We start from the raw sequence: 13,493 nt of genomic DNA, 5'->3' as shown, positions 1-13,493 counted from the left end.
AGAATGCAAACCACTTCACTACACAAAGGAAAATGTCTTGTATGAGTTGCATTTATTTTAATGTTTATAAGCAACTAGTAACTCAAGATGCTGGTTCAGGTATTGAATGTGCATGATTAATTGAACATCTCTTTAAATTTATGGTTTATTTTATTTTAGAGACAGAGTGTGAGCACGTGTGTGTGTGGGGCGGTAGGGGTAGAGGGAAACAGAAAGGGAGGCAGAATCCAGCAGGTTCCCCCTGAGAGCCCAAAGGGGTGGGGGTGGGGGACTCAATCCCAGCCTGAGATCATGACCAGAGTGGAAACCAAGAGTCAGATGCTTTACCGACTGAGCCACCCAGGCGCCCCTTATTGAACACTTTTAAAAGAACTTTGTTTTGAGCTCTCAAGTGACTTAGGCAGAATTTTGTTAGCTGTTGCTGTTGCCTTAAAAGTACATTGTAAAATGATATTTAAAAGTAAATAAATAAAGGAGATGTTGCACAGTTTCGAACTCCAGAAATTAAAATGGTCCCACTTTTAGGAGAGAAGGAAGAATTTATATAATTGACCACTTGAATGTTGAATAAAAAGGAGAGGCGATTACACCTAGTGGAATTATAAGGCTTCTAATTTGGGTAGGTATAAATTTGATGAAGACGTGGTGGTTCAAGCCAACACAGTACAATTGTAATCAGAAGAAACCCATCTGTTTTGCATATGCCAAGTCTATGGCTTTAAACCCAGTGCTTGGTTATTGTAAGCACTTGTTGGCAATGTATTTAGAAGGCCACATTGTTGTATTTGTTGTTCATGCCAAAGTGAGGCTCCAGAGAAACACATTTATCTGAGGGCAGAAAATTGGATTTAGTGATGAAAAATTGTAGGTCTGCTCAAGTTCACAGTCAGCACCTGATTAATGACCTTATTTCTGTCTGTGATGGTTCCTCTGTTTATTCAACTTAACGCATTGGAGCGTTCCTCAGGGTAGTTGAAGTGATTTCGTGAGAAAGTTGGTTGGTAATATGAGCAATATGTAGGATTTAAAAATTCTTCATATGATAGAGTAAATATTTTTTCCACTTCTAATACTTGCCTTATTTGGGGCGCCTGGGTGGCACAGTCATTAAGTGTCTGCCTTCGGCTCAGGGCGTGATCCCAGCGTTATGGGATCGAGCCCCCCATCAGGCTCCTCTGCTATGAGCCTGCCTCTTCCTCTCCCACTCCCCCTGCTTGTGTTCCCTCTCTCACTGGCTGTCTCTCTCTGTCAAATAAATAAATGAAACCTTTAAAAAAAAATACTTGCTTTATTTTATTTGTTACACTTAAATTAAATACAGCTGAAGTTAATTTTGGTATAAGGGGTGAGGTAGGTCTCCAAGATTTCTTTTTCCTTCCAAATTGCTAGCTGGTTATCTCAAAACCATTTAATGATTAAGGATGTAATTTAAAAATGTCACCTGTGCCCAAAGGCTATTAAAGAGTAACTACTATTGCAATCTTGGAAAAAGTCATGGCATGATTTTCTGTTTGCAGTTGGTTTTATTCCAATTAAGATGCATTTAAGGCTTAACAAAGACTTGTGAAAGAAACAAACTCAGTAACTAGTAAGAGACACTCGATTGCCTACAAAAAATTTAAATGGAGGAGCTGAATCGAAGCTGCTAAGAATAAAATGATTTGTGTCAGAATTGCAGATATAAGAAAAACATCTTGAGGGGCGCCTGGGTGGCACAGCGGTTAAGCGTCTGCCTTCGGCTCAGGGCGTGATCCTGGCGTTATGGGATCGAGCCCCACATCGGGCTCCTCTGCTATGAGCCTGCTTCTTCCACTCCCACTCCCCCTGCTTGTGTTCCCTCTCGTGCTGGCTGTCTCTATCTCTGTCGAATAAATAAATAAAATCTTAAAAAAAAAAAAAGAAAAAGAAAAACATCTTGAAGTGTATATAGGAGGAAGGGTATTTACTGCCGCATGATCTGTAAAACTGCCTGGTTTCTTTTCTTTCTTTCCTTTTTTTAAAGTTTATTTATTTATGTATTTATTTATTTAAATTCAATTATAATTAACATATGACATATTATTGGTTTCAGGGGTTCAGGTCTGTGATTCATCAGTCTTATATAATACCCAGTGCTCATTACAACACATACCCTCCCCAATGGCTGTCTGGTTCCTTGAGCAGCTGCAAACCTCTGGAGTCCTTGCTCTGTGAGTGAAATCAGTCATGCCCACAAATCTTGTGACAGGCAGCCAGACACAATCCCAACTGATCCAGGACATTTTTTCTGTGTGCTTCTCTACCACCACTTTTTACTTTTTTATTTTCATTGAGCTTGGGTTACTTTTGAAATTTTAAAACTATTACTAGAAATAAAGCATATGTTGAATGTTGGACAGCTGAAGAAAACATTGACAGTAATCAAGACGGTAAAGAGCTTAGTGGAAAGACAATAATGATTTGAGAAATGCAATTTAATTTGCATAACAACATTTTATTATCATCAAGACGTTAAGCACTTGAACAATCTACACTTTATTTTCGTAACAGAGAGACGAATAACCAGTAAAAGAGATGATTTTAGGAATTTATTATTATTTTTTTTAAAAAGCAACTTCCAGAGTTTGTCATTGTGCAGGGTTAGCCCAGTCTCCTATAGCATGGTACAGTGATAACTGATTTTTTAGAGCAATGACGCACTGAAGATCCATACTGTCTTCTGAATTATCGCAGAAAGAAGAAAGGACTAGAAGAAGAGTTTAATGTTAAGTGTATTTAAAAAAATCATATTCTAATTCTTTTAAATTGGTTATCCAAGTACGATAATATAGTAGAGCTCAGATAACTAGAGAAGGCAACTGACTAGAATACCCCGTTCCCATCTGGTGTGCATTCACAGGCTTTTTACTGCATATATCTTTATATAGTTCGCAAGCTAATTCAACCCATTTTACACAGCATTAATTGTTTTTATTGATTGGCATTGGGCTGAAACTTGCTCACTATCTCATAATTATTATTATTTTTTCTGGTTCTTTGGTGGATTTTTCTCATCTGACAGTGTTTGGATGCTAGTGTTTATGAGACATCAAAATCATCTCGGCCCATTTTAGTGTTATTTACAATGAAGTTACCCATGGCCAGATATCCAAGTATATTAATTAATTTGCCCACCTGCTCTGTTCTTGATCTTGGTCAAAGAGAGAATTTTTTACAGTCTTGCTGGAGTATGTGCAAAGCTCCAGGCCAGAAACCATTTGTGAGCTGGTCTTCAAAGGAGAGGACCACGGAACTCAAGGTTCTTATTAATGCTGTGCAAACAGAGGTCTCGTCATTTTGGTAACTATTTGTACATTTAGAAAAGCAATATAGTCATGGGAAAAACCAACAAGCACAGCTTGGTAGAATAACCTGCCATGAAATATCATTGGCTTTATAATAATTTACTACAACCGTTCTTTTTATTCACACTGGATAGGAAATGCTTCCATCTAACACATGGAATACGAATATATACAACAAAAAGTTGGCTTTTATTAAAAAAAAAAACTTCACAAGGACAATAACATGGGGGCTGAAAAAATAATTTTGTGCAGTTTCCTGATCACAATCGTATGCTGCCTTTTACAGGGAATGATACAAATACTGATATATTTTATAAACCAGTTAAAGAATTTTGTCCATGCTAGCCTACTATTGCCTTATTCATATAGTCTAGAAGTTTCACCTTCTCAACTGTAATTCTAAATGACTAGGGATGACATGATGAGTCAGTTTTAAGGACAAACCCTGCTAATCCCTTCTAAATCAGCATATATTTGCAGTTCCCTATTCATCAGAAAGTTCACCAAGACATCGTGGAAGCTGCACAGGGCTTCTGATTGATGTGCTGTTGAGATCCTGAATGTTGCATTCTCACTCGATGCCCGCCATCTTGTACAACGTCTGTGTCTTGGCTTGAACTTTCTTATGGCCGCAGTGAGTCAGGCGGCAGTGGTGTGGGGTGGACTGTTCTGTACTGCCCGCAGTCAAAACAGTTGCCATGGGCTCAACATCTCTATGCTGTGAGCCTGGGGAACCCATTCTCCTATGGAATGGTTTGCTGGAGTCCAGCAATGTCACTGCAGGTGGCTGAGACATTGTGGCCCCTGCCTCATGAGGGACTATACTAAAGAAGAAGCCTCGTGTTGTAAGAACAGACAATACAGGCCAGGTTGAGGAGGTGGCAAAGGGAGGTTGCTTTTATAAGTCCTGGAAACCATCTCTGATTTTAGCTCTATGAGAAGGCTGGGCGTTTGGTAGTGGCAGGCTGGGAGAAGGGCTGGGTCTGAGGTACACTTAGAGACGTGTCAGTTTGGCATCGGCACTCCAGATTTAGTGCCTGTGGTCCCCCCACTAAGGCACTCTGCCGAGATCTATGTTCCCCGACTGTACCTTTTATGCCCAAGGATTCCCCATTCCTCCATGCAATTCCTGTGTGTTTCTGCTTTCTAGTTTTTGTTTGTTTGTTTCTGCTTTCTAAAGTGGGGATGGAAAACAGGGCTCATCTTTCTCTCAAATCCTGACTGATGAATGGTGGCTCTTTGAAGTTGTGATGTGAGGATTGTGAAGAAATTGCTGGGCTCCATGGATAGTGCTGTGATTGATGAGCAATGTCTGTCATGGCTACAAGAACTGGTGTTGACGGAGTGCATGCCGGGTCCTTATGTCTGTGTTCTGAGTAAGGTGCAAGAATCAGGCTGGCTTGATGGGTTCCTGAAGGATCTTTGGAGGCCATAACCCAAAGCTCTAAGTTTATATTTATTTGATATTCTGCTTTGTTCCAGATAAGATTTAAGACTTTGAGCGGTTTGGGAGAGGAATTTTAAGACCTATGGAGGAGATAATTTTGAATGGGGTGGTGAAGGAGGGACCTCTGTTTTCACCCTGGATGATGAAGCCCAATGTTTAGAAAGTGGTTACAGGGCTTACTGATAACAACAGATTCAGAAAGACTTGGAGGAATAGGGTGGATCCCAGGCCTCGTGGGAATTTCAGGCAGAACATCTAGTATATTCCTCCTGGGTTGACAGCTTATGTTTATGAGTACGTTGAAAAGCCAAGGAGAAATACATTTGCATCTACACATACATGGCTTTTTTTGTGGTTAATTAAAGAACCTGGAGATGGTTTCCCTACTATGTTAGGACCATTGTCTCTCAACTCTACCTAGAAATCTCCGGTATACAACTTTACCAAGAAAGAAAGGGAAAAAAAAAATCCCAGTGAGATTGTATGGTAGGTGCTAGTGATGCCATTTTGGGAAGATCAACTCAACATTTGTCTCTGAAAAATGGGATCAGTCACTTCTTCATACCTTAAGTGATTTAAACTGAAGCCTAATCTTGATATTTAACATGAATCATTAACAGGTTGCTCTTCAACAATGCCATTGTCTGTTGATTAGTGGACCATGTCGGGCCAAAGCCAACCACCTCTAGCTGCTGGTGGCCTGTGGGTTTTAGAAACTGTCTAATGCTCTCATCAGTATCGCCAGTCAATGCGCACACCTGATTTCACTTACACAGCAACGTGGCAACATACCTCTTTCCATCTTTAAACACCTGCTCTCTTCCTCACTTGGAAACTGGGAGAATTTGAAAGGAAAATAAGGCATATGTTTTTACTCCTTTGCAAATCCCAGGCGAACATGCTTTTGGATACCTGTCTGATGTTGAGTTTCTTGCCACAATGGGGACCCCAAGCTTTTCCCAAAGTTGTAGGCCAAGGGTTTTCACCTTCTTGGGTGAGGATTCCTTGGTTCCTAGGCCAAGGGTCCAGGGTCAAGTGATCGAGGTGGAGTGGAGGAGGGAAGGCAGCATTTAGAAACCCAGCAATGTTATTTCTCATCCATCCGACTCTGCGTTTCACCCTCAGAGAAATGATTTTCTTATTGGTCTCCATGAGACACAATCCCGTTTAAGAGCATCTCAGCAGTTTCACTGTCTCTGGAACCTTCTAGAGGTGATGGCTGGCTGGCTATAATTGTGACTGTAGGTGCCTCATCATTTGTTTTCAGGCATTTCAAAATTTCTGTTTCTTTCTGCTGATCACAATTGCTGGTGTATTGGCATTACAAACCAATTTTTAAGGTGTGTGAAGGTCAGTGGGCTTTATCACCACTCATTTCCAAAGCAGAAGCCTCTCCTAACTGGAAAGACTTATTCTAACACCACAGAGGAGCCTCCTCCCCAAAGTTTCTAAGAGCCCAGAGAATGAACTTTGGGTTCTAGACAGAAGGCCTAGGAGGAGGTCGGGAGGGGGGTGGCGCCCTGTTGGGAGGTGGAGCCTGAGGAGGAGGGGGCAGGGTGGAAGGTGGGGATGGAATTGGAGGGGGGAGCACTGGGGGGTGGGGGGTGAGCTGGTGTGGTAGGCGTTGTTGAGGGGGTACTTAGCGGGCTGATTGTTCTTGACTCTGGTGAAGTTGATACAGCGGCCCTGTAAGAGAATCAGAGAGAAGAAAATGTGAGCTGATGTTTGCTGTTTACAGCAGGGCAGGTGGGAGGCACGGTGGGCAGCTTGAAAGAAATATGTAGAAAGCAGACACAATGCTTACGACAGTGCCTTACTGTCATACAACAGAACTGGACAACAAATAAACTCCCCGTTCCCTCTTTCTGGGCTTACCGCGTTGTAAAATTATTTGTTAAAATTCATTTTCCTGGAGGCTCTCTCTCAAAGAGGAGGAAGAGGAGGGGACCTTAACTGGGTGCGTGGGGTCAAGTTGTGTACAGAGTTCATCAGATTTCATCTTAACAGCCTTGCCAGCCAGGAACTCTTACCAAATGTTCTAATTCATAGATGGGGAAACTGAGTCTCAAAAACATTAAATCTCTTTCCCAAGGCCACACAACCAGGAAGAGGTACGGTTGGTGATTTGAATACCAACTAGGCTTCAGAAGCTCTATTCTTCCTGCTGCACTCTAATGTCTTCTAAAGGGGGGTGGTGGTGGTGGTGTGTGTCACCAGATTTTTTAAACAAAGGGAACTTGCTTCTGCTGATTTCAGTGACACTCCTGGTGGCAGTAGCAGGTTAACACCATGAGCTCCTGCACTCGAATTCGAGCTGAATCTGTCTGAGATCTGCGTTGTCACACATGTGGCCGACAGGGGTCATTCTCAGAGGCGCTCACGCATTTGCCTCTCCCCCATCAACTTTTGCCCCCTTCAGCCATTGGCGCTGAGTAGAGACTTAAGGAGGCAGCTCCCCTCCTGCTGTGAACAAGACACCAGTCAGTACAGCTTCCCTCTCCATGGCCCTGCCTTGCCCGGAGCGGTGTCACGAACAATTTATCCTGCCCTTGCTCTCGCTGGGGCAGTCCTGCTTCTTCCAGGTGCTGCCGCATCTGCTCCAGCACGCTTAGGTTCTTAGCAAGTACAACTTGGGGCTGTTTTATTGCAAAGCGGGCAGCGACCCTGAATTCTGCTCCCCCCACCCCCACCCTTCCTGGGGACATGACTGGACAATGGGGAGCAGATACCTAGAGCCCCTACAGCAGCCTCTAGGAAGTCCAGAATCTGAAGCCGGCCCTACGTAGCCCTCTCTCCTTTGTGGTGTCCCCTCTCAGCTCTTCAAAGTCAGTCTCGCCTGCCCTGCTCCCCCCACCAACAGATGACATTCTCCTTCCGGTGCCTGTGCTCCCTTCACTTTGGGCATCAGACCCTCCTGCCTTGCCTGGGCAGGATGTGGACCACCCTTGTGGGGTCCTAGCCCCCCTCCAAATTTCCCGGGCCTGCAGGACACCTTGTTCTTGCCTCTACTGTGTGTCCTGGATGCCTGCAGAAGTTCCCCCCAAAGAAGGGGGGTGGGGGCATGCCTTTGAGGCTGCCCTGTCCCTTTCTCCCTCTCCTGCTCATCCTAATCCCATGTAGCACTACACCGGGGCTGGAGCTGGTGTGTGGGTTTTTCCCGGCTTCACCCTCCAGGATGGAGGCCCATCCTCTGGCATCTGCCCTGGATGGGACATGTCCAGAGAAGCTGGAATTTCCCTTTTCAGGCCTTCGGAGGAAGGGGCCAAGGGGAACTGAAGAAGGTGAGTCTGTGGAATTGAGCCACAGTCACTTGTAGAAGATATGTGTGTGATTTGAGACGTGGCTTGGACCGAGAGTCACAGCAGGGCCACGATGCATGTTTATGGGAGACAGTGGGGGCTGAGCCAACCTTGCCTCACGTGCGCACACCCCACTCATCTGAGTCCTAAGTCAGTCCCTTCCCTCCACACATCTTTCCCTGATGATTCCAGCCTCCATGTATCCTTTGCTTCCCTCCCTGAGTTCTCTAGTTAAAGTCTATGCCATACAGAGAAGCCTGAAAACTATAGCTGTTTGATTGGTGAATGCCTTGCCTTCCTGACCAGATGAGAAACTTCTGGAAAGCAGCAGCCTTGTTTTGCACTCTGCTGCTGCACTATTGGTTTAGGAATTACAAGGCCATATTTAGACGCCAGCATCCCATTCCTCTGTGCTTGCATTTCAGGAGATTAAACCAGGGCCTAACCTTGTTAGGTTCTGATTGGGGGCCCACTAACTGCAGAAATAAGTTCCCGTCTTCTCATGGCATCGCCCAGAACTCCCAGATCAATGCCAAGCTTTCACAGGTTAGGTTGACTTTGTAACCTGGTGCTGTAAATTCCCAGTTGTCCAAGCAGCCCTCTTTTTTTTTTTTTTATGATTTTATTTATTTGAGAAAGAGAGAGAGACGGAGGGAGGGAGAGAAGGAGCAGGGGGAGAGGGAGAAGCAAGACTCCCCTCCAAGCAGGAAGCCTGATGTGGGGCTCGATCCCAGAACTCTGGGATCATGACCTAAGCTGAAGGCAGATGCTTGACTGACTGAGCCATCCAGGCACCCCCTATGCAGGGAGTCACCTGTGCTAAGCCCCATGTCAGCAAATCAAGACTCAATACCTAACCTAATTGCAGTTTCGAACTTTCCCAAAAATGTAATCTTAAGCCTGTCAATCTGGAATTTCCTGGTCAGCATTAGTGAGGTAATCAGCCTGATAGGCCCCTTCCATCCCCAAAGAAAGATGAGGTAACCCACTCTTTCCTGTCCCTGCCCCCTTCTGCCTATAAAAGTCTCCCATTTTGTACAGCTCCTCGGAGCTCCTTTCTATTTGCTAGATGGGATGCAGCCCGATTCACAAATTGTTGAATAAAGCCAATAAGATCTTTAAATTTTATTCAGTTGAATTTTGTTTTTTAGCACAGCTTTATAAATCTAAGCCTTGGGAATAGTTTATTTATAATTCTGGATAAAGCTCTTTCCTTCAAGAATGTTAAAGTCCTAATGATTACCATCTGTGATAAATTCCTGTAATGGACAACTCAGAGTTGGGATTTACTGTACTACATATCTTGCCCTTTGTTCCTAGACATGCTAAGTCAGACAAAGAGACTCAAAAGATTCATTTCCTCTGAAGATGAAGGAGAATTCTGGTCCTTAAGATGGAGCTGCTGGTGCCTGGGGTCAAGTCCCCCTATGACTTCAGATTTTCCTCAGGGCTGGCCGTCCCATGGCTCCCTCCCTGAGAGAGAAGGCATGCTAATTCAGAGGCCTGTTGACTTGTTTCACACACTATAATACTAATATTTTTACCAGAGGCTATTTTGTCCAGAGACAAAATCAGGAGCTCCCAGCCTTCTTCTACCAATACATCTGTTCATAACCCAGATTAAGATTCCAGATGTCTTCAAGAAAGTGTGGAAAGATCTACAGAATAAAAGATGGTCCCTCACATCTGTCTGTCAGCTGGGGATGTGGGAGACGGGAGTGAGGTGGGAGAAATTGCTCCTTAGGTCAGCCCCTCCAGCTGCCATCATGGCCTCTTGGCCAAGGCAACAGAAGAATGGGGTGGGGTGGGGAGGGAGAGAGGCAAGAAGCCCCTTTCCTGTGGTCAGTAATAGTCCAGGGGTGCACCCCTGGGTCTCCTGCTCCAGAGCACTAGGCTATGGTTCATTAGGTACCCCAGTCCATTACAGCTGAGCACGGCAGCCCAGAGCTCCTAGTAAGCAGCCAGGACAGGGTGGGGGGCAAGCTCACAGTCTCCTCCATACCCCCACTGCGTGACATGGGGTGGGGATAATAATACCGCCTGCCACTTAGAGTCATTGTGAGGATTAACTTAATCAGTGTTGATGAAGGCCTTGGAACACTGCCTGCCACATGAAGTTTGTAAATGAAATTGAGTCTAGATGGAGAAACAGATGCTCAGACACAATAATGACCTTGTCTAGGGTAGGAAGGCTAGTTGGAGGTAGTATCAGGTTTTCTGACTCCTAGTTTAGTGCCTTCTAAGTGAGCTGCAGACTAGAGCCTCCATGCTCCACACCTGGCTTCCATAACAAAGCTGGTATAGAGGGGGAAAAATGTAGCACTGAACATGTGACCAGAGCAGTCCCTAGAGTCTGCTGTCTTACGCACTCTCTCTACCTTCCCATGGCACGAAACTCCTGAAACTGATTCTTATAGGTCCTCCCACCATGCTTTGCACACACAGTGGACTGATGATGCATCTACACATACATATTGTCCTGAAGAAAGGTGCAGACTTGGCATAAATGAATCCCTGGGGTCAGTTACAGTAACATGCAATTAGGACTTTAGGAAGGGGTGTGGCTACAAATTAAGTTCTTAAAACCTGGAACCAGAGGAGCCAACACAAACACTGTAACACTTAGACCATATAATTGGCCTAAAGATCAGTTTACACGACATCATTTTTTGCTTGTGAGAGGATAATAGAAAGGCCAGATGTTCTCAGTGTCATATATGCCAGCAAATCTGCACCAGTGTTTGCTTAAAAGGTTGCTAGGACGACTGGAGCTCTCAGTTCGTACACTGGTCTTTGCAACCCAGTTAAATTCTTTGCAGTATTGTTTTTGGGAGGTTTGATTCGGATCCAACATTTGGCTTTGACCTCAGTTTACCTCGGCTTGCTCATTTACAAAGTACGAGTGCTAATTATTTTCACACATTAGCAACAAAATACTCCGGTTAAATTCTAAGAAGAAAATGCAAAAATATCTCCTGCTAACTGGTGGCTTAGCAGGATGCTAGGTGGCTTTTCTTCTAGGCTGGAAAGTGCCATTTTGGTTTGACTGAATCTAATGGTGTTGAGAGGATTATTGGAAATGTCTAGGCACATTGTTTTAACTCATTATTTTCACTGTACAGAAATGAGACAGAGGGCTCAGGCTTATTTAAATATGGTGCCCAAGATGATAAAGCGGTAAATGGTAGAAGTGGGATTAAAACCAGCTGTGCTTGCCTTAGGCACTTATCCTCTTTCCCTCTATTATCCTGAATATAGACTAAAAATGCAAATATTTTCTTGAATCACTTGTAGATGCTATCACACAACATAGCTCTTGGCCAAATCCATCAACTCTTGATGCTGCTGTCAAGAGGTCTTTCCAGAACACAAGTTTGGTCAATTCAATGCCCAGCTCAAAATCCTTCAATGGCTTCCCATTATCTTTAGGATAAAATCCAAATACCTCTGATGGCATATGCAGCTCTTTGTGATCTGGTCCTTGCTTACATATTTCAATTAATTTTTTGTTTTTTTTATTGCAGGATGTCCAACTTGGCCCACCCTAATCCCTCTGCAAAAATCTGTTCAACGAAAGAAGATAATATGCCATTTGCTATTCTTCTCAGTAAACACTGCTCCCCAACTGGTGGGTGTCTCTGAGGTGGCCTCTGGGTCTTCTCATCTTGGCTATTTGTAGGTTCAAGTTTAAGTAGGTGCTCAAAAAGTACTGCTTATATCCCCAAGGGTTTCTGAGGTGGAGCAAGCCTTTTTAGAAACCTCAGACTTTTCCCTGCAAGTTTAGGTTCTCCAAGGATCAAAGGACCGTGAGCTTGCAGTTGCAAATTTCGGTCTCCTTAGTCACACCCTCATGGTCTCTTTGGGCTATCTTCTGGCTCTTGGGGAAGGGGTAGCAAGAATGCTATGTGCTCCCCTTGATTTCCACACTAGAAATGTTAACATGTTATCTTTAAGAAGATGGGTTACTTTTGATTGATTTGTCAGATTACTGACAAATTTTGGGTTACTTTTTTTTTGGGTACTTTTGATTGATTTGTCAGATGAAACCATTCTTCAGTAAAACTCTTTACCTAAGTTGGATGTGACACATTCAGAACAATCATGGCGTAGTCATGATGGATGAACGATCTCGATGACCAGTTTCCGGCTTCTTCCCAGCTTTGAACCACAGACACAGATGGTCCGTGGGGAAGAGAGACAGAATACTGGTGGTGTAGGGCTGTCTTCTGCTCTGTGGGTCAGGGCTGGGAGGCAGAGTTCTACCACCCATTCTAAGACTCACACACTCATTGTCAAACCTTGAGGAAGTCCCTTTCTCTCTGTGGGCCTATGCTTCTTCATATATAAATAAAGTTGTTGCACTAGGTAGATGACATCCATGGCCCTTTCAGCCCTAACATTTTTTTAAAAAAGATTTTATTTATTTATTCGACAGAGATAGAGACAGCCAGCGAGAGAGGGAACACAAGCAGGGGGAGTGGGAGAGGAAGAAGCGGGCTCATAGCGGAGGAGCCTGATGTGGGGCTCGATCCCACAACGCCAGGATCACGCCCTGAGCCGAAGGCAGACACTTAACCGCTGTGCCACCCAGGCGCCCCTCAGCCCTAACATTTTATAATTCCATCAAAATTTGAGTGGCTTTTGAGTTTTGCTCAGATACTGCAATCTGAGTTCTTTGGGGACAGCCTGTTTGCAAGTCTTTTTATACAACTGAATTTGGCTAACTCTTTGTATTGCGTAGTTTTTGGTTCATCATTAGATTTATAAAATATTAATAAGTTGAAAATTCAAGATTGGACTCTCCATCTTCTGCTCTTTGGTTACCGTGTTAAGAACTCAGGCTTGCCTCTGAGTCCTGAATTTGGGTTTGTGGCATGAGGGGGGAGATGTGAGAAGAGCTGTGGGCTGATTGTGTGCAAAAGACTTGCCAGTGGTGAGCTCATGTGTGCTGAGTGTTATAAAACATCTGTTTGGGTATCAGGCATGCTCATTGGAGAGGGAGCTGGCCTTTGGAGATGGTTAAAAATATGCCATGGCTCCCAGAGATTAAACCAAATAGTTTCCTATGAACAGAGGTCACTTAAGGAAATTGGATTTCACAGGAAGAAGACTAAAATAATCAGATGGAAAAAGAATAACATGTATGCCAAGTTTCTTCTGACAAATACCTTTTCTCTCTAGCCCGGTTCCTCCATTGATTGTCTTGTTTGGAGGTATTTTTCGCGTTACAAATGGACGGCGTTTCCCAAGTTTGTTTCAAGTCAGTTGTTTAGAATTAGGAGCATAGTTTCTCACTTAAGTCACTCTTGTAAGTGGGGGTTGGTTCTTAGGCTAGACCACAAAAGCTCACTGGTGTATTGAAGGCAATTGACGTAATGCTGCTGAAGTTGGTGCTCTAGTGATAAATGAGACACATGAGTAATG

At 43.9% G+C, this 13,493-nt stretch overlaps 1 protein-coding gene across 1 annotated transcript in view; it reads right to left on the bottom strand.

Moving 5' to 3' along the window:
• Positions 1 to 2,554: 2,554 nt before the first annotated feature.
• The window catches only part of ANTXR1 (ANTXR cell adhesion molecule 1), a 216,498-nt gene continuing 205,559 nt past the window's right edge, over positions 2,555 to 13,493 (bottom strand). Inside the window, 2 exon segments of the mRNA XM_011236724.3 lie at positions 2,555 to 6,369; positions 6,372 to 6,456. Of these exon segments, the coding sequence (XP_011235026.3) occupies positions 6,248 to 6,369; positions 6,372 to 6,456 (207 nt within the window). The 3' untranslated portion in view covers positions 2,555 to 6,247.

Source organism: Ailuropoda melanoleuca, chromosome 4 (assembly GCF_002007445.2).
Source record: "Ailuropoda melanoleuca isolate Jingjing chromosome 4, ASM200744v2, whole genome shotgun sequence".
Lineage (NCBI taxonomy): Eukaryota > Metazoa > Chordata > Mammalia > Carnivora > Ursidae > Ailuropoda > Ailuropoda melanoleuca.
Note: the sequence above shows the minus strand (reverse complement) of the source record. Positions and strands in the feature narration are given on the sequence as shown.